Genomic DNA, 22,108 nt, shown 5'->3' with positions numbered 1-22,108 from the left:
GCCATTATAATTACCACAAAAGAGCCTGATTGATAACTAGTTTTCTTAAAGTTTAATTTCTTTGACATGGCATGTTTCTATTCCAGTACAAATCTAAGAGATTCTACAAAATAACTGTTAATAGTTCAAGAAAAGAAACACAAATTAATTCTGACCCTTCTATAATCTATATACTTCAAAAAATTAAATTTTAATTTAAATTGGCAATCTTTACTACCTAAGTTATACATTTCAATTAGTGGTTATACCTATAACTGAAAAATACAAGGCAATTCTGAATAAAAAGGCACCAAAATAGGGAACTAATTCCTTTTCTAAAAGCCTCTTGTAATTCTAGAACAAAGCACAAGATTAAATTTTCCATGATTTCTCATATGCAAACTGCATTTTCCTTTTATTAAAATGTTGAAGAGAATAAATTGCCACCTGTTTATACAAAACCACCAAGGGCACAATCAGTTAAAGACAATCAAACCCTTCAGAGATTATAACGTAAACATAAAACCAAATACCATTATTCTTATCAATTTCAATTATTTGTGCCACAATAGAATTAACTGCAAGTAAACAATAATCTTATACTGTGGGGATAAAAAAAAATTACACAACACAAAACACAGAAAATTAATAAGATTCTCCACAGATTGTCAAAACTTAAATGTAAGTGAAATGTTTTCAAAACATCAACACCACCACATACATACCACAGTCAAGGACTACTTTAGATATCAAAAAGCTGCTTTAAACCAGTTGGAAAAACATCATTCCCTATTTATTCATCTCAATTTGTTCATAAACATTACCAACTATACCATAAATTTTAAATTCAAGAAACATCTTTATGATGCCAACAGTAAACACAGTGTGGACAGAACACGACTGGCCACCAGCTGGTGACTGTTGATGGTGAGCAATGGAAACATAAAGTGTATTTTAATTTTGCATTCCATTTCTTTCTGCTTGTTATTTTTCAAATTAAAGTTTCTAAGAATGTATACACAGAGAAACAGAACAATTTAAGACGATGCTCTTGTGGGTAGAGGGTGGGAAGTGGGGTACCAATGAAAGGATGTAAAACCTTTTATACTCCCCCCAAAACGCTCTCCCATGAATATACTTCCACTACACACAATAGCAATGAAACTCAGATTATAAACTGATATTTAAATACTTACATATTCCTGTCTTACCAAGGAAAGTGTAATAAAAGAAGGTATATACCAGTAAACGTACTTGCATCGTCCCTTTCTATTCGGGTTCCGTCACTAGTGGACACACAAGTAAAGTGCAGTGGCTCAACTTCCAGAAGTCCAGTGAGAGATGTGAAACTACCCTCAGCAGCTGTGCAACTGCTGACCTTTCCGTTCCCTAGAACAGAAAAAAGACCAGTCTCAGACTATGTGCAGAGATTCCTTAAAAGCCAAGTCATATTGATAATTTTAACAGCTACTCCAATTATAATGAGAAATATATAAATGCATAAAAAAAAGAAAAAGTCCTCAAAAGAGGAAGGAACATGGCAAATTTGAGGAAATGAAAGAACAGAATGACTAGAAAACAGTTCTTGATCCTAAGATCCCTCCACGTATTTTCAAATATTACCAACTCCAACAAGCTTCTATTCACATCAGTGATGCATACATTGATATTTACAACAATAGAAATGTTAAAATGAGAAAAAAATGTAAATTACGTCATGTAGGGGCAGGCACTGTGGCACAGTGGGGTAAGCCACCTATCGTGACACCTGCATCCAGTATCAGGGTGACAGTTCAAATCCCTGCTCCTCCACTTCAAATCAAGCTTCCTGTTAATATGCCCGGAAAGGTAACAGAGGATGACCCAAATCAGAGACCAGGATACAGTTTCCAGTTCCTGGCTTCAGCCTGGCTCAGACCCAGCTGTTGCAGGAATTTGGGGAAATGAATTAGCAGATCAAAGCACTCTCTCTTCTCCCCCTCTCTTACTGTCACTCTGCATTTCAAATAAATAAAAAAATCTTTTGGGTCAGCATCTTGGCATCCCAGCTGCTCCACTCTTGATCCAACTCCCTGATAATGTGCTGGGAAAGCAGTGGAAAATGGCCCAGGTCCTTGGGCCCCTGCACCCTCATGGGAGAACTGGATGAAACTCCTGGTTCCTGGTTTCAGACTAGCCCAGCTGCAGCTGTTGTGGCCATCTGGGGAGTGAACCAGTGGATGGAATATATCTTTCTTCCTCTCTTTATGTAACTTTGCCTGTCCAATAAATACATAAATCTTTAAAAAAAAAAAAAAGAAATAAGGCTATTTATTTTAAATATACTTCAACTTATAAAATAACTATTACCTAAAACAAAAATACTTTAGTAAGAGTGGCACTGTTTTTCCTATTTGCAAATCTCTTTAAAATCTAGTTTATCAGAGGACAGCAGTAGCCCCCTTCCTGCCTCTGCATTCAGTGTGGGTTTTCATGCACATTTTGAAAGAAATATGTGGGGAAAAGTCTGGCCCAAGAGTTGGGAGAAGTATTTTAATCATCAAACATATTCTTTTTTTTTTTTTTAAAGATAGGCAGAGTGGACAGTGAGAGAGAGAGACAGAGAGAAAGGTCTTCCTTTGACGTTGGTTCACCCTCCAATGGCCGCCGCGGCTGGCACCGCGCTGATCCGATGGCAGGAGCCAGGTGCTTCTCCTGGTCTCCCATGTGGGTGCAGGGCCCAAGTACTTGGGCCATCCTCCTCTGCACTCCCTGGCCACAGCAGAGAGCTGGCCTGGAAGAGGGGCAACCGGGACAGAATCCGGAGCCCCGACCGGGACTAGAACCCGGTGTGCCAGTGCCGCAAGGCGGAGGATTAGCCTGTTGAGCCACGGCACCGGCCACAAACATATTCTAAAACTTGAAAAGTGATTTGCTTCTTTTTTTGTAACCTTTATTTAATAAATATAAATTTCCAAAGTACAACTTTTGGATTACAGTGGCTTTCTTCCCCCATAACCTCCCCCTCCTACCCGCAACCATCCCATCTCCCACTCCCTCTCCCATCCCATTCTTCATCAAGATTCATTTTCAATTATCTTTATATACAGAAGATCAACTTAGTATATATTAAGATTTCAACAGTTTGCACCCACACAGAAATACAAAGTATAAAGTACTGTCTGAGCACTAGTTATACTGTTAATTCACATAAAAGTTAGTTACAATGTGGCATCTCTGAAATTTTAGAAATGAAATGATCAAACTCTGTTACATTAAGATCAATTGGTATAGTTTTAAGGAATCTTTTCCCTATGCACAATGACAAAACACTATATGGAAAATATTGGATCACCACTTCCCAATGTTAACATTTCATTATTATCATTCACGTCATATTCCATCACAAAAATCTTTACATGCCAGGAAGCCATCAAGCTCACTGTAGAAGACACATCTTTTCCAAAATTATAATTTTGCCTTAAAAACTCCACTTTTAACATTGGAAAACTGCTCCCAAAGTGGGTTATTTTTACTCTAAGAAAATGTCTGCCAAATAACCACGACATCTTAATGAGCATAGCTTTCTCTGCCACCCATTTTTTTTTTTATAAAGATTTATTTAAGTAGTTTCAAAGAGTTACAAAGAGAGGGGGAGAGCCAAAGAGCAGAGGAGAAAGTGGAAGGGAGAGCGAGAGAGATAGAGAGAGGGAGAGCAAAAGAGAGAGAGAGATAGGGAAATTGATCTTCCATCTACTAGTTCATTCTCCAGATGGTCACAACAACCAGGCCAGAGCCAGGAACTTCATCCAGGTCTCCCAAGTGGGTGACAGGGGCCCCAACACTTAGGCCATCTTGCACTGCTTTCCCAGGCCATTAGCAGGGATCGCAATCAGAAGTGGAACAGCTGGGACACTACTGGCCCTCTCAACCATTCTTGCAAATAAAAATGTGCTCCTTGCCACAAGCATCTTGTTCATCTCAGATCCCTAACAAATGTAAAAATTTAGTTCCCTGAAACAACTGCAGTATACAACATGCAAAAGTTTTTTGTCCATATTTACCATTTTATCATGGAATATTTGGGAGAGGTGTACTAATGTTTGCAAAATCTAATAAAATTAGTCATATTTTTAATTTTTTTATTTACATGTAATACCTGTACATTTCTATGGGGTACAGTCTAGCACTTCTACACATTTATATAGCACAAACTGATCAAATCAGAAAATTTCCATTTCCATATCTTTGTATCTGGAGCCTAACAGTCTCCTTGCCAGCTGTTTGCACAGTATATAACACAGCAATGTGAACTACTCAGCCATGCGCTCTGGAACACTTAGAACCTACTAATTCTAGGTGTGCTTTTTTTTTTTTTTGGCTCTCCTTACCTAGCCTTCATGTAACCTTGGACCACCCACAAAATTAGTAATTTTTACTGTCTCATCATGGACATTTAAATGAAACTGATGTATTTTAATTTCAAATGCATAGTAAGGAACACGCTTTTTGCACAATCGGTACAATTATCGACGTAAATAGGCATTGATCAAGACAAGTAACATCCTACTATCGGAAAAATACTTCTGACTCCAAAGATCCCCTGAAGGGTCTCAGGAACTGCAAGGAATCTACTGACCACACTATGAGAATCACTGGTCTAAGGAAAAGAAAATAAGAGACAAATGGCACAGTATTAAGGGTGAAGGAAAGAAGGTCAAATCACAGAGGATTTTATATGGCACATTAGAGACTTAGAACTTCAGCGTAATAGAAAGCCATGAAAATATATCTTAAGAAGAGAGGCTGAGAGATTAGGTTTGCATACAAAAAGAAAATCACACTCACTGCAATGTGGAAAATGCTTTGAACCAGAGCAACAGACAGCAAAAGACCAGAACAAAAAGTACTACTGTTGTGCAGGTTCAAGGTGGCTGTGGCTGGACTGTAATTGTGTGACTGACCAGGAGAGGTAAGAGTAAGCACGTGTAAAACAATACATAGGAAAAACAAGTAGAATCTGGAAACAGGCTCCATGTGGAGCACAAGAGAGACGCAAGTCGAAGCATCAGGGTGACATTTAGTCAGTGAACACAAGCAGTAACAGACACACTCAAGGCAACATAAGTCATTAAAAGCATGTATGATCTCTTTGAATAAAACCTTTACTGTGTGTTTCAAATGAGTTGGAATAATTAAACATCCAATGAATGCCGGTAACCTCACAGGTGCAAAGGGCGGAGCTGAGGCATTTTACATTTCTATATTTGATGTCTATGCTTTGCTTTTTTCACAATTCATAATTTAAAAAATAAAACATTAACTTTCAAAATTTACATTTGCTGTGGCAGTTATCTTAATGTGCTTAAAAATAAATTTTCTAACATTTTTGTTTACTAGCAATACTTGGCAATAAGTACATTTGGATGAAAAATAAAAATAAAATAGCCATTACTTTACTGAAAATAACTAAAAATTCTAGCACTTGAAAAGATACTACATAGTGTTACAGAGAAACCTAAAGCTTTAAAAATTTGTAGGATACATGTAATGCATACAAAGCTTAACCTCAGAAAGTGACAGCAGATGGAGAAGTTCTTTTCATTCTCTACTCTTGCTTATGATAGTAAGTATATATCAATTTTACATTTTTAAACTAAATAACAACTTTGTAGAATCAGCAAAAGGACATTATATGAAAATGCAAAGGCTACAATTTTAAAGTTTTTTATGAGCAAATTAAAGTACAGATGTGCAATGAAAAATTTAAAAAATGAAATAAATTCACAACCATTTCAAAGGTAACCTTAATATACTGTTATTTTGATTAGAGCAGCAAGGGAGAAGAAGTTAAGATAAATGGTTTAATGATAGATAGAGGTTAAGTTCTAAAGGACATTAGTTCTCCAAAGACAAAATACAGTAACTATAACCTCATAAAACAAACGGTAACTTAAACTCCAGATAAAACATTCAGAAATTCCTTTAATTAAAGAAATCACTACCTGAAAGGACATCTGACAAATCAATTTCGTCTGACTGGACACCAATGCTGCTGTTGTATACATTTTTACAGGAAGAGCCACTCATCTCCAAATCAAAGAGGACTGGATCAAATGGTGAGCTATATAACCCATATCTGAAAAACAAAGCAACGTACTAAGCAATTTCCCATCAGCCATCTAACTAACAAATTACTAATATTTACTTAGTTTTAAAAGCAGTCTAGGGGCCGGTGTTGTGGTATAGTAAGTTAAGCCTCTGCCTGGGGATCCCATATGGGTGCCAGTTCTTGTCCTGGCTGTTCCTCTTCCAATCCAGCTCCCTTATGGCCTGGGAAAGCAGTGACTCAACTACTTGGGGCCCTCCCCCTACATGGGAGACCCAGAAAAAGCTCTTGGCTCCTGGCTTCAAATTGTCCCAGCTCCAGCAGTTTAGGCCACTTGCGGAGTAAACCAGCGGATGGAAGACTTCTCTCTCTGTCTGTAACTCTGCCTCTCAAATAAATAAATCTTTTTCTAAAAAGAAAAAAAAAAAAAAAAAAAAAAGCAGTCTAACAGGGCAGAGGAAGATTCTAACCAGATGTAGCTGACATCACATTCAGGGACTCCCAAGTGTTTTCTCTGTAACTGATACCACAAAAAGGACACTGCCCAGAGACTCCACAACTGTGATTCTGAGTCCAATAAGCTTGCAGCTAATATACTAAGACTGCCCCCTGCAGACCAAAGGACACAAGGGCTACCAGGTGCTTACTTCTGCCTCCTCTTCCTTCATCATTACAAGGACACAATTAGCACAAAGGCTTTGAGTAAAATTTCACTGAAATCATGATTTCTAATCTAATTAGAAAATCACTGCTCTAAATAGAGAAATACTCTATTTTAAACACTGAAGGTCAGGCAACATATCAAATCTAACCTGTTTCTGTTTCTTAAGGCATTTTCATCAGAAAAATACAGTTAATTTACTTACTGTGATTCCACCTATAAAGTTGCCATAATAAATAGGTTCTAATATTTATTCCATTAGCAAAGAATGCCATTCTAAGAATTAAATATAATTTCCCCTGAATAAAATTTGTCTTCAAGAGTTCTCAAATTGTCAAAGAGAATAGTTTTAGAGAAAATTTAAAAAAAAGAAAATCTTATATTAGTATCATTTGTAAAAAGGTAAAGCATAAACCAAACATATTTTTGAAGAAAAACAGTGTATTAGGCGTATTTATGAAGAAATGGTCCTGTGCAAAGGTGGCATCACTTTATACATATTACAATACCTTGTTTGAAGTAAGGCCTCCATTGGCGTTAGCCTGTCCTGTAACTGTCTGGACACAGCAGTAAGCAAAGATGCACAAGCTGTACTGCACCCAGCCAAATCTTCATCTTTAACATAATTCAACAGGACAAAATACCAATAGACAGAACCTAGAAAACAACAATAAAAAATTTCTGTTTCTTCTTTGTCCTCTAACACACAGAACTGCAGGTAACATATTTATTAGCATATCACCTTCTGTTAAAAAAAATCCCTTTTCTGGAAAGAAAATCTTTAAAGGCAACTTATAAAAAAGGACAAATCCTTTGAAGGGATCAAAGAGGACACAGAAAGGCCAGCATTGTGGCATGGGGGATAAAGCTGCCACCTGTGCTGCAGGCAGTCCATGTGGGTGCTGATTTGTGCCCCAGCTGCTCCACTTACGATCCAGCTCCCTGCTAATGGCTAGGAAAGGCAGAGGAAGATGGCCCAAGTGCATCTGCCGTCCACATGAGAGACCCAGATGAAACTCTTTGATCTTGGTTTTGGCCTGGCTCAGCCCTGGCCGGTGCAGCCACTTGGAGAATGAACCAACAGACAGAAGACCTATCTCTCTCTAAGTCTACCTCTTAAATAAATAAATCTTTTATTTTTTAAAAGTGGGATACGGATTTCTATGAAGTACATCCTACTGTATTTTCTTACATTGAGAATTTCAGACATATTCAGAGAGCTGTATCAAGTCAACATAGGCATTTAGATGTAAGTTAATATGAGATGACTTTAAGGGACACTTTATAATAGCTGGAAAATGTAGAGACTACAGGTCCTTTAAGTCATCCTTCCAGAAATACTGCATGTATATGCTAAGATTTTCCCTGCCAATGGATGGCAGTGAGCTTCAAACACTACAATTTAGCAAGAGCATGCAGTAGAGTTATTCTATACTGCCAGATATAAAACATGGCTTCAAAGATGAATCATGCTGGTATGTATTAAACTTGAGATGTCTTAACTATAAATACATTCCATAATTTAAGCATCTCACATCTAAAACTATCCTCAAGAAACTGAAACAAGAGAAACTGTTACAGTGAGCAACTGAGTCTAAAACATGCTACTCTACATTTATATAATAGTTAACAGTATGTTCAAAGTAAATATACTATATAAAACTATAAAATAATCATTTATGAATTGAGAAACAACTTTTTCTAGTTTACTTCAAAGATCCTTGTGAATTTATATCTCATTGAGATAAGTTTTAGAATGGATCAGCTATCTGTAAAACAGAAGATGGTGAGAAATGTATATTTAAAAATAACATTAGATTTATCTTGACTTGATTAACTACATTCATTCTTGAGAGGCATTTCCATGGACTCTTTGGGCATTAACAAAAACCACCATTCCCTTCTAGGGAATTCCAGTTTGCCACAGTTGCCTGGAGTCAAACATACTACACATATATGCAAGGAAACTGGGATGATTATACTTCCTTATGTCATCTACCTGGTACTTGTGGGAATATCCATTTGTGCATCTGATCTACGGCCAGGAAATAACCAACCAATTTAAAAATTTTAAAGAACACATATGAATTAAGAAGACTTGATGTTCACTTAACTGTCCCTTTAACCTTTTCCTAGGAATATTACTGAAATGGAATATATGCCCACCTAATTTTAGTTTATCAACCCCTTTGAAAAACAGAGATAAGCTAGCTACAGAATAAAATGGGCCTAATAGAGAAAAAAGAGACACTAAATAATCCCCACTCTAATTGTATGACATGTTCTATCACTACAGCTATTTGTGATTATCTGAACATACCTCCAGTTGCTGCTGCAGGCAAAAATGGCATGTTATCAAGTAAAGCCTTCAAAAGAACAGATCCAAATCCTGGTTGACATGGGTCACATTTGCCATTACTGAAAAAAATTAAACAAGAAAAATTTCAAAGACATTATTCAATCTCAAACCTAGCATACTACTTTAAAATCTTTCAGATATATTCATTTGATTACAAGAAAAATCTGGCTGGAATATTTATATATATATACATATTTTTTTTTACAATAATCATTATAAATATTATGGGTTAAACCATTTTACTAAAAAGGGCTAACAAGTAAATAAAGTCAATAATAACCATGAGCTGTTAAACACTTATTGGACAGCTTTAGTTTCAAGATTCAAAGAAAATGCTTTGTAAAATGTTACAGAAAAGTCCAATAAGATGGCTATCTGGGGCTATTTTTAAATCCTATGAAATATGCGATAAAAGGTAAGTTTATTTAGTTGCAAAATAATTTTGAAGTTCATGTCTATGAGGGATCTTCAAGCTCATGAAATACGCATTCATGCGTTCCAAACTCACTTTTTAACAATAATGGTACATACTTATGGGATACAGTGGGATATTTCAATACAGGTATACAATGTGTACTGATCAAAACTTGATAATCAACATTTCCCCTTCTATTACATTACTTTATGAAGGCAAACTCCTAGTAAATACTTATGAACAAGCAGAAGAAAGAAGCTAAAGCTTCTTTGCACCAAAATAAATGTCTTTTTTTTTTTTAAAGCTCTTGCAGTGTGAGCTGGCATCCACTTTATTTATTTATTTATTTATTTTTGACAGGCAGAGTGGACAGTGAGAGAGAGAGAGACAGAGAGAAAGGTCTTCCCCCACAATGGCCACTGCGGCTGGCGCACTGCGCTGATCCGAAGCCAGGTGCCAGGTGCTTCTCCTGGTCTCCCATGCGGGTGCAGGGCCCAAGCACCTGGGCCATCCTCTACTGCACTCCCGGGCCACAGCAGAGAGCTGGACTGGAAGAGGAGCAACTGGGACAGAATGCGGTGCCCCGACTGGGACCAGAACCCGGGGTGCCAGAGCTGCAGGCGGAGGATTAGCCTATTGAGCTGCGGCGCTGGCCATAAATGTCTTTTTAAAAAAAATTTCATTTATTTGATGGAGAGAAGGAAGCAGAGACACAGAACATTCTCATTCATTGGTTTATTCCCCAACTGCCTGCAATGACTAAGGCCAGCACAGCCAGGCCTGGTCAGGACCGAAGTCAAGAGCTAGGAACAAAATCCAGATCTTCCACATGAGTGGCAGAAGCCCATATACCACTATCTCACAAGATTTTCATCAGCAGTAAGTTGGAGTCAGAGCTAGAGACAGAAACTGAACCAAAATATTCCAGTGTGGGATGTGGGCGTGTTAACCACTAGGCCAAATGCCCACCCCAAATAAACGTCATCATTTAATCCCATTTTCCCAGGAACATTCTGAAGTACCCTTGTATAACAAGGTTAACAGACTCAGATGAAGAAAAGGCAAGCAGGGAGAGTTAGGAATAAAAGTGTCAGAAGGATTCCCCTTACCAAATGCGTTAAACCACTACTAATAGAGAAGCTTAGTAGGCTTCTTTTATTAACAGACCTACTTTACAAGACATCATAGTCTGCTAACACAAAATTTTTTCTTAGAATCTCAATAATTTTCATCGACATTTGAAATTCTCTTTGGGCCAGTGCTGTGGCATAGCATCCCATATGGGCACCATTTTGTGTTTCAGCTACTCCCCTTCCAATTCAGCTCCTTGCTAATGTGCCAGGGAAAGCAGCAGAAGACGGCCCAGGTCTTTGGGCCCCTGCCACCCACTTGGGAGACCCAGAAGAAGCTCCTGGCTCCTGACTTTAGCCTGGCCCAGCTACAGCCACTGCAGCCATTTGGGGAGTGAACCAGTAGATGGAAGATCCCTCTCTCTCGCTCTCTCTGTGCCTCTCCCCCTCTCTAACTCTGCCTTTCAAATAAATAAATCTTTAAAAAAGAAAAAGAAGAAAAAGAAATTCTCTTAAGCAACACATATTCACTGAGTATCAGATCACAAGGCAGACAAGGATATCACCCAATCAAACCAGAGGTACACCAAAAAAGTATACTTTCAACTTAAAACACACCAACCTAATGCACAATGCTAGAAATCGGGCACACTTATGAGCAATACTTCGTCCTGCCTCAAAGAAGCAAACACGTACAATATCTGAAAGACATTTTCGTGTTTTTGAAAGTAAGCTCTCATTTCCTTCTTTTGAGCTGCAAAACAGTACCAGACATTTAGATTAGTTTTAAAACATCCAAAGAATAAGCAACAGTAGTAAGCAAACTCTCTCTCTTTTTGAAGTATTAACCTTCCAGGTCCATTTGAATGTACTCCAGCTAACCAACAAAGAGTATCCAACACAAGGCTCTGGGCATCTTCTGTGATTTGACCATCATCTACTTTTCTGCAAAGAGTGTTAAGAAGCTTCTCATGAAATTCTGAAAACTGTAACATGGCACATCGTTGCACTCTACAAGAAAGAAACAATGAAAATTAATTAACAAAATAGAACAAATAAACAATCTCTTTGATCACATGATATTTTAAATCATGAATAGCACAACTATGTCTGTAAACATGTTTACAGGGCAGGAATTTACCCTGGCAGTTAACATTCCCATGTCCCATATGGAAGTACTTGGGTTGAGTATCCAGCTGTAGCTCCTACTCCAGCCACCAACTGATGCAGATCTTCAGAGGTAGCAATGATGGCTCCAATGGGAATTTTTGTTTTTCTTTTTAAGATTTATTTATTTGAAAGGCAGAGTTCCAAAGAGAGGGAAAGACAGAGACAAAGAGCTTCCATCAGCTGGTTCACTCTCCAATGGCCACAATAGCCAGGGCTGAGCCAGGCTGAAGCTTTATCCAGCCTCCCACATGGATGAAGGGGTCCAAGGACATAGGCCATCCTCTGCTGCTTTTCCCAGGCACATTAGCAGGGAGGTGGATCAGAAACAAAGAGGCCAGGACTTGAACTGGCAACCATACAGGATGCCAGCATTCCAGGCTTTGGCTTAACCTGTTAAGCTACAGCATCAGTCCCATAAGTGTACTCTTGACATGCACATGTACGGCCATTGCAGACAAGAAAGGTGGGGATTAAACCACTGAACAGGGACACCCTGACTCTGCATCTCCCTCCTTCACAAATATTTCAAACAAACAAACAAACAAAAAAAAACTCTTTAAAATATTATAATGTAGTACTTAATTTGTACAAAGTTTTAGAAGAACTAAAGTTTACAATAATGTATTATACTCTGACAATTATTACAACTTTAAATTAATTTCCTTTCTTATCTATTATTAGTAAATAGCAAGCACAGTGCATACAGCAGTGATAAACCAATGAAGTAGGAAACTTGAGACCCTCACAGATCTAAAAAATTTTTTTAAAGATTCATTCATTTAAAAGACAGAGTTACAGAGAGAGAGAGGGGTCTCCCATCCTCTGGTTCACTCTCCAAATGAACACAATGATCAGAGCAGGGCTGATCCACCGCCAGGAGCCAGGAGCTTTTTCCAGATCTCCAACATAGCTGCAGGAACCCAAGGGCTTAGACCATCCTCTGCTGCTTTCCCGGGTGTAATAAAAGGGAGTTGGGTCAAAAGTGGAACAGCTGGGGCTGGAACTGGCACCCATATGGGATGCCGGAACCACAAGTGGTGGCTTTACATGCAATACCACAGCACCAGCCCCTACAAATGCTTAAGATAAAAGGAAAGCAACCAAAAAGTTCAGGTAGACAGAGACATTTAGCCCCCTATTAAAATGTCCTATAGGAGGTCAGTGTTGTGGTGTGGCAGATAAAGTCACTGTCTTCAACACCCTCATCCCATATGGACACCAGCTGATATTCCAGCTGCTCCACTTCGGATCCAGCTCCCTGCTAATTGCCTGGGGAAAGCAGCAGAAGACAGACATAGTGTTTGGGTCCCTGACACCAAAGTGCAAGACCTGGAAGAAGATCCAGGCTTCAGCCTGGCCTGACCCTGGCCACTGTGGACATTTTGGGAGTGAACAAGCAGATATGAAATCTCTAACTATCCCTGTTGTCCCCTACTCCATAACTGTGACTTTCAAATAAATAAAACAACAACAGGGGAAGACGTTGTAGCTTAGTGGGTAAAAACGCTGCCTGCAATTCTTGCATCCCAGACGGGCACCAGTTCAGGTCCAGGCTGCTCCACTTCCGATCCAGCTGTCTGCTATGGCCTGGGAAAGCAGAAGATGGCCCAAGTCCTTGGACTCTTGCACCCTCATGGGAGACATGGAAGAAGCTCCTGGCTCCTGGCTTCAGATAGAACACCCCCCCGCCCCGCCTCTCTGTCTTTCAAATAAATAAAATACAAGAAAAAAAAATAGGCCAGTGCCGTGGCTCACTTGGCTAATCTTCCCCCTGTGGCGCTGGCACCCTGGATTCTAGTCCCGGTTGGGGAGCTGGATTTTGTCCCGGTTGCTCCTCTTCCAGCCCAGCTCTCTGCTGTGGCCCAGGAAGGCAGTGGAGGATAGCCCAAGTGCTTGGGCTCTGCACCTGCATGGGAGACCAGGAGGAAGCACCTGGCTCCTGGCTTCAGATCAGCGCAGCACCGGCTGTAGCGGTCATTTTGGGGGGGTGAACCAATGGAAGGAAGACCTTTCTCTCTTTCTCTCTTTCTCTCTCTCTCACTGTCTAACTCTGCCTGTCCAAAAAAAAAAAAAAAAAAGCTAGGGTTACACTGAAGTAAATGGATCTGGACTTCTGGCAGTAGTTCTTGTCACCAGCTTCTTGCTAATGTAGACCCTGCAGGCAGCACTAATGATTCAATCAGTTGGGTTCCTGTCACCCAAATGAGACCTAAATTGAGTTCCTAGATCCTAGCTTTTGCCCCTGGGGCCAATGCAGGTATCTAAGGAGTAACCAGCTGATGGGGTAGCACTTACTTGCCTCTGATTCCCCCCAACTCTATTTTTCAGTTTCTCCAATTTAAAAAAAATTTTTTTCTAGCGAAACGTAGGTCATTAAATTGTATATGTGAATTGTTATGTTTACGCTTCATATATTTATTACTATGAGAATATCAGGAGGATGAGACTACCTTTCTTTAGAAATTGAAGTTTTCTTGAATCTTCTAATGGTGACTGAGACCTCTTGAAGTAAATCACAGCCCCGGAGGTTTTCAGATTTACGAGTACCACTTGCATTCTCATTCTTGACATTCGATGATTTTTCCTAAGCATACAATCATACATAACTGAATAAAACAAACCAAACTAAAAAACTTATTTACAATTAATGTTGTGAAAGGAAAAGTAACTGAATTATATGACTATCAAAACATAAATCTTAAATCACAGTTTTTACTCTCATAGTCAATAAATGACTAATTTTCTGCAAAGTTATAAAAGGAGGGGGAAAAGAAATAGTCACTGTTCTAAAACCAAGAATCTAGTGATTAAAGATTATAAAACCAAAGCTGAGTCAACTCCAACTACAGCTCCTCTATGTTCTATGAGATACACCACTTTCTCAACTGCTATTCTCCATTGTTGCAAAATTTAAAAATGAGATAACTACTTCCCAGCTTCTTTTCCTATATCCTCCCAAATGTTTCACCAAAAAGAAACAAAGCAAACAAACAAACAAAAAAAAAAAGGATGATGAACCAGTACAGAACATAGGAAAGGAATCCTCATACCTAAGAAAGTAAACAACATGGAATGAATCAATTCTAAAGTAAAGATAATTATTATAATTATTCCCTACTGAGTATACTTTATAAAAGCTAGAGAATTTGCCTAAAGCTATTCAAGACATTTTCTTAATTATATTCCTGCAAATCATTACAAAGAAAAAATCTTTATTGATGTTTTACGTGACACAAATCAAGTGTCACGTAAAACATCAATAAAGAGCCAAACTACTTTCAGCACTATGCCAACTCCCATCCACAGTGCTTCAAATAGCATCACTACGGCTAAAAAGCATAGTGCCGTACCTTTCCTGCTGCAACTTTAGCCAAGAGGGAAGCCAGTGAGTAACCCTTAGTACTCTGGTGTTTCAGGGATGGAAGTCTCACAACAGGACGTACACCACCATTACAAATGTCATCTGTTCCTCTTTCATTCACCGCTTTGACATGGATTAAAAATGAGCGATATTTTCCTCCTGCCATACCTAAAAGAGCATGCAATGTGATAAAGAACTGAATCACCAAAAAAGTGAATTGTTTTGCATCTTCATAGAGCAAGCTAAATAGTTAACTCCACAAAAAAAAAGTATACTACGTCAGAATTTTTTAATTACATTGTTTGATTATCATATTGTTGTATTATCTCATATGATGGCAACAAACACAAAAAACACTGGAGTTAGCCAGTCTTATGTATGCACATATACAGAGCACTATGATATTTCCAGTATAAAACAAAGGCTTTGGAGTCACTACCTGGATTTGAACACTGACTCCACCATGTATTAGGCATGTGACAAATGACCCTCTCTGTGGTTCCCTTACTTTAAATGTAAATTGAGTGGGTAATGTAAAATGACAAAGTGTCTATCTCAAGAGGTAATTAAAATACATATCGCTGTGCTTGGCACAACAGACAGCACTCTAGTTAAACAGTTATTTTCACTACTATGTTTTGTTTCTTTTAGTTGCATTGTGATAATACTATACAATCTATATGCAAAATTCTTTGCAAAAATACCTTCAGATTCACAGATATGCCAGCAAAGCATTAGTCTACTGATGCCTTACCAGTTATAAACCCTTTTGTGATCACAAAAGCCACTCTGCTTGTTTGTTTCCTGTATACTTCTCTGCCTACTGTGCTTGCACCACCCTGTTACACTGACTGCTGAACTACTCCAGATTCAAGTATCTGGCTACCTCTCAAGCAGCTATTTCAAATATTTTTGGTCCATTTCACATTTTACATTAAAATTTAGCAACCATTTTCTCCAGTTTTAACGATTTAGGGAGGGACTTAAATTAAGTAATAATGAATTCTAAAAAAACTAACACATTCACATTGTTGAGGCTTTCCAGATACATGCATATAATTCAACCCTCCATTGTGTCAGAACCATTATTTTTTTGTTTAACTTTTTTTTTGACAGGCAGAGTGGACAGTAGAGAGAGAGAGACAAAGGTCTTCCTTTGCCATTGGTTCACCCTCCAATGGCTGCTGTGGCCGGCGCACTGCAGCCGGCGCACCGTGCTGATCCGAAGGCAGGAGCCAGGTACTTATCCTGGTCTCCCATGGGGTCCATGGCCCAAGCACCTGGGCCATCCTCCACTGCACTCCCGGGCCACAGCAGAGAGCTGGCCTGGAAGAGGGGCAACTGGGACAGAATCCAGAGCCCCGACTGGGACTAGAACCCGGTGTGCCGGCGCCGCAAGGCAGAGGATTAGCCAGTTGAGCCACAGCGCCGGCTGGCAGAACCATTATTTTTATTTTCACACAATTTAAGCTTCACATGCTCACTACATACAATTAACTTATACTCACTTTTGTAAACTAGTATGAAGTCTATCATATCACAGCCTCAAAAACTTAATCAATGCATGAGATACCATCAAGAAAACAAAGTGAAACTTTGTATTTACAATAGTCTTCCCTCTTTGTCTAGAGGACAACATTGCAAGACCTCCAGGGGATGCCAAAACCATGGATAGTACCAAATCCTATAGATATTATGTTTTTCCTACACATAACATACCTACAATAAAGTTTAATGTCTTTCCCATCTCAATTAAACATTTGTCACACTGTGGCTCTACTTCTGCAACTTGAGATGTGACAGCAAAACTAGGATGAATTTCTTTTTCCTTCTTCACAATTCCACAAACAGCAAATTCATTCTTACCATCAATCTTAGCCACCTTAGTTTAAGATTATTTTTCTTCTCTTAAATAAGTCAAGAACTTTTACTCTTTCTCCTTGAAAGAAGTACTAATAGAGAAGAGGTATTTAGCAGTTAAGAGCTGCGTACCACACAGCAGTCTATAGGTTCAAGTCTCAGCTCCTGATTCCTACTTCTCACTAATGCACACCCTGGGAGGCAGTAGTGATGGCTCAAATAATTGGGTTCCTGCCACGCACGTGGGAGACCTGGACTGACTTCTCCCCTCCCAGTTTCAGCCCCAGACTAGCTCTGGCCATTACGGGTATTTGCGGAGTGAACCAGCTGATGAGAGCTACCTGGGTATCTACTTCTCTGCTTCTCAAACAACCACAATCATACTTTAGCACAAACATTATGAAGGAACTACATGCATTTCAGATTTGTAATTTGGGTGGTAAGCCATTTTCTTGGTTTCGAGAAGGACCTTCACACCTCACTGTGCCTCCAAATTTTTTCAACAATCAAGCTCAGTATTTTATTTGCTTTTTTTAATCGACCTCTGGGATACAAAAAAAGACCTACAACTAATATGTCTACTTACTATCCACATAATAATCAATTACCTTTAAACATAAACTATATTTTGTATCTGTTTAGGATCTGAACTGTATCAAATATAATTAAGATATAATTTGTATCAAATCACTGTTATCTCATTGTATACCAAAAGACGCACCCAAAAAAGCCCTTTGAGTAAAAATAATACAATATGTAACACTCTAATGACATAGGACTCTGAGATGATAAGATAAAAATGGCAGAATATGTCTGATTTCTCAGAAGATCTCTATGAAGTCACACTGCAGTAACTTCCTTAGTTCTTTAAAACCACTGAGACCATCACCCAAAAAGGATCAAATGTCTCACATACAGTAACTTATAAGAGAAAATAACTTCAGAAGCCACCAAGTTGATGGAATTTCTAATTAAGTCCCAAACAAAACACTAAGTTTTCAAGTTCATTTTTTAAAAAATAATTTTTATAATTGCAGTGTTATTCAATTTGCTTTTGTAAAACATTATTACTTCACCTTTAACAAGTTTGGGGCTTGTTAACGTCAACATCCCAGCATGCCCTGATAGATCAAGGCCACTAGCAAGCCACACCGGCCCACACAGAATATCTTCTTTGTGATCCTCTAAAAATGGACATAACCTAAGACCTAAAAAGAAAAGCACACATTTTTCTTTGAAATTAGTTTTTATTTATAAGTTACTATTTATAAACAAATATCTAACTCAATTACATATAATACTACCACACAAAATAGCATACTTAGAAAGAATTCATTGTCATGCTTAGGAACTATAATCAATTATCCAATATATTACATTGATTTCCAGTCCCATATTATTTAAAATTTCACCTCGATTTTCAAAAAATTTATGAGACCATGAATTGATTTCAAATACCAAGGCATTAAAAAACAAGAATGCAAGAATTAGCGCAGCTGTGTTCACAAAGATGAGCTGAAAGTTAAAGCATATTGCCAAAGCAGAATTATTGGTTATTTTTAATCATGTTTTTAAGACCAGTTTTTGCAAGCCATAAGAAATTTGTGCCCAACATGATGCATTCGGATCTCTACTCCTTTTACTGTCATGGACAACAGCTCTATAATTTAACTCACACTGTGATTCCTCTACATCCATGTGCTGCATTTCTTCATTCAAATCAACCAGGGACGGTTTCCCATTTTGTTCCACTTCAATGTTAAGAGCTGGAGACAAAGGAAAGGTGATCTGCCTATCTACTGCTGTTTCTAGAGGATAAAAATATTAGTAAACTTAATTTTGCTTTATATCAATGATTTATGTGCCTATAAACCTAAATTTTTCTGTTAATTTGGGAAATACTTTGATTTTCCTGACAGATGCAACAAAATAGCTGTCAGGAGAGAAGAAAATTCAAATAACTGTTTTATGTACTTTTCTCTCCTCTTACGATAATAAAATATTCACCTGAAGAAATAAATTGTTGGTGACTAAACTAAAAGTTCTTATCCTGTGCTGCACAGTATAAGCACCTGCAGGGCTTTAAAAATACCTATGTCTAATCCTAGACTCAATTAAATCAAAATGTTACAGCTCACAAAAATACATACATATACATACACACACATATTCATACACACACATATATGGTACATATAATTTCTGACACAGAAAGTCTTTCAGATTTAAATATCTGAACTCCTAGTTTTAAGTTGCCATTTTACCTTAAAATCAGTCTTTTAGATTAACTTGTCAAAAAAAAAAAAAACTAAGAAGTAACACCTAGTTTCTATCATGCTAATAAAATGAATGCAATTTATTTTAATAATTCACCATATCAAATTCTGAACTTACAAGAAAGCGAAATAAAAACAGGCATTATTTGGCAATACATATAACAATGGCTTCATTATAAAAAGAATAGTTAACTTCTGGTAATATAGTCTTCACAATCAAGTCTCAGGAAAAGAAATTCATAAAGACAGTAAATGCTAAATTTGAAAATAGTTCACAAAGGAACTAATTCTACTTCCCCAAAAGCATGATAAATTTTATCCAAATTTATGCAATTCCAAACACCACTGAATTACTGAAAAGCTCTGAAATGTTCTCTGGATTACTTTTCTAAATAAAATCAAAAAATACAGCAGCCAAGTAGCTCTGAGGTTACTGATGCAGGGAAGGGCATCAAACCTAGATAACCAAAGTGAAAATTAGTTTCTTTCTTAAAGAAATCAATTACAAGACAAAATCTTCAAACATAATTTGCATCCGTTCTTACCATTAACTTTCCCTAAGCCTGGAGCTTTGTTTTTCAGCAATGTCACTTGTATCTGTGGAATATTAGTGATGTTTGAGTTCAAAACAAATTTGAAGTCCACATGTCCAACCATACAAGCTTTAGGTAGAACCAATTCAAATACATGTTCATCCCAGCTGTTGCTGTCAAATAAAGAGGGAGATGCTAATAATTAAAGCAAAAAACAAAACAAAATGAAACAAAACAAAAAAAACCCTTCCCTCAGCCATAAGCTTATTTCCTTTAATATTACTTTTCTTACTTTTTGATTTTGTAGAGTACACAGTAAAACTTAATGTTTCTCATGGAATCAGAGAAGGCTAAACTTAGGGCAATGAATGATACTACCTTACAAATCAATACCTGTCTTGAGACTTAGACATATCTAGTCAATAAATGATTATTTCTCAAACTGTGGACAATCTTGCATCAAAATGATCACACATTCCTGGGCATCACTCTGTATCTAGGGTGCCAAGTACTCATTTTAAAACAAGTACTGTGTGTGTGCGTCTGGTTTTAAATTTTATATACATGTTAGAAAGTGAAAATCTCCAAGTCATACTCCATCACATCCAGATGTCTACCACATATCTCAAATTCATCATGCAAAAACAAAAACAGAAAAATTCATACTTCTTGATTACCTCTTCCTACATATCACGAAACAGAAACTCCACTTTTCAATTAGCTCAAGCAAAACCTCACTGTCATCCTTGACTCTCCTCTCATCAGATGCTTAATATTTCAGCAAATTCTTTTATTTCCACCTCCAAATTACTGCTATGATCCACCCCACTCTTTTCATAACCTGCATCACTGTCAATATGGTCCAAACTACCACTGCATTTAACCTGGACTACTAGCACAACAGCAATCAAACTAGAGTCCTTTGTGCATCCCTCCCAGGTAATCACCTTTATTCTACACATAGTACTCACAGGAATCCTTTTAGACACTAAGTCATACCACGACGCTGCAGCGTTCACAGCCCTCCAACATCTTCCCATCTCATACAACACAAAAGGCTTTCTGACTGAAGCGTGTAAGGATGATCGGGCGTTCTGGCCCACAGCCACCTGGTCTCATCTCACTTCTTCCCACTCCCCCCTACCTTCACTGCGCACCAGCAACAGTGGTCTTCACACTCTTTGTAGAATTCACAAACAAACACGCCTTAGGGTCTTTGTATTTGCTATTGCCTGTGAATCAGTATCCCCCTGGAGATTAAAAATCCACTCGCTTACTACACTCATATACACTTACATAACTATTCCTTCAGCATACTCTTTTTAACAATCTTCACAGTTTTTATGACCACACAGCATAGTGCATATAAAAGTAGTTCAAAAAGTTCATGAGAAATGGAAAAGTTCAAGTTTATTAGGTACAAAAAAATTAGAAATCGATGCATACACAGAGTTGTCAAAAAGTTTATAGAAAACACATGCTGAAAAAACAATGCATGCATTTGTAAGTATTTTTTGCATGAAAATAAACCTGGTTTTTCTTTTAAATTGAGAGAGAGAGGGAGGGAGAGAGAAATAGATAGATGGAGCTGCCATCCACTGGTTTACGCCTGAAATGCCCACATGATAACAACAGGACCACGGCCAAAGACAACTCAATCCAGGTCTCCCATGTGGGTGGCAGGAAGCCAGTCACAGGAATCATCATCACAACCTCCAAAAGTCAACAAGAACAGGAAGCTGGAGCCTAGCACAGAGCCAGGTACTGAACACAAGCACTCCAAAATGAGAAGTTGGCAAGTTTTTTTTTTTCTTTAGATTTATTTGAAAAGCAGAGTGACAAAGAGAGGGGGATAGATCTTTCATCTGCTGATTCGTTCCTCAAATGCCCAAAACAACCTGGACTGGGACAGGGTGAAGCCAGCAGCCTGGGACTCCTTTTGGGCCTCCCAAGTGGGTGGCAGTGACTCAAACAGTTGAGCCATCATCTTTTGCTTCTAGCACATCAGCAGGGAACTGGATCAGAAGCAGAGTAGCCAAGACTTGAATGACACTCCAATATGGGATACAGGCATCCCTAGCAGCAGCTGAATTCATTTGTATCACAACCCATCCCAGCTAGTGACCTTAACTGCTAGAACAGACAACCCAACCCAAACCCATCTGTACCAACTTATTGAAACCTCCTTGGATCTGTTCACTGTTTTTCCCTATTAGAATGCAAATTCTATGAGAGCCCTACTACCAGAGTACAAGAATATCTGCCTGAAAAAAAAAAACAAGCATTTAAATATTTATGAAATATATTCATGAACCAAGTGACTGAATTATTGCAAT

At 38.1% G+C, this 22,108-nt stretch overlaps 1 protein-coding gene across 8 annotated transcripts in view; it reads right to left on the bottom strand.

Moving 5' to 3' along the window:
- The window catches only part of BIRC6 (baculoviral IAP repeat containing 6), a 255,529-nt gene that overhangs the window by 141,746 nt on the left and 91,675 nt on the right, over positions 1-22,108 (bottom strand). For 3 of the 8 annotated variants that reach the window (XR_009867792.1, XM_062209232.1, XM_062209226.1), the window contains exons 13-23: positions 19,785-19,945; positions 18,640-18,729; positions 18,040-18,171; positions 15,093-15,271; positions 14,193-14,326; positions 11,422-11,583; positions 11,195-11,326; positions 9,049-9,146; positions 7,238-7,385; positions 5,964-6,097; positions 1,222-1,368 (exon numbers count right to left, since the gene is read on the bottom strand). Coding sequence is in view for 7 of the 8 variants with exons in the window: in XM_062209232.1 (XP_062065216.1) it covers positions 1,222-1,368; positions 5,964-6,097; positions 7,238-7,385; positions 9,049-9,146; positions 11,195-11,326; positions 11,422-11,583; positions 14,193-14,326; positions 15,093-15,271; positions 18,040-18,171; positions 18,640-18,729; positions 19,785-19,945 (1,517 nt within the window). In the remaining variant the exon portion in view is untranslated. Of the gene's footprint in view, positions 1-1,221; positions 1,369-5,963; positions 6,098-7,237; positions 7,386-9,048; positions 9,147-11,194; positions 11,327-11,421; positions 11,584-14,192; positions 14,327-15,092; positions 15,272-18,039; positions 18,172-18,639; positions 18,772-19,784; positions 19,946-22,108 lie in introns of all 8 variants that reach the window. The other 5 variants (XM_062209225.1, XM_062209228.1, XM_062209230.1 and 2 more) reach the window with 3 other exon arrangements.

The sequence above is a fragment of the Lepus europaeus genome, chromosome 13, assembly GCF_033115175.1.
Source record: "Lepus europaeus isolate LE1 chromosome 13, mLepTim1.pri, whole genome shotgun sequence".
NCBI lineage: Eukaryota > Metazoa > Chordata > Mammalia > Lagomorpha > Leporidae > Lepus > Lepus europaeus.
The sequence above is the reverse complement of the archived record's forward strand: the minus strand, read 5'-3'. Positions and strand labels throughout refer to the sequence as shown.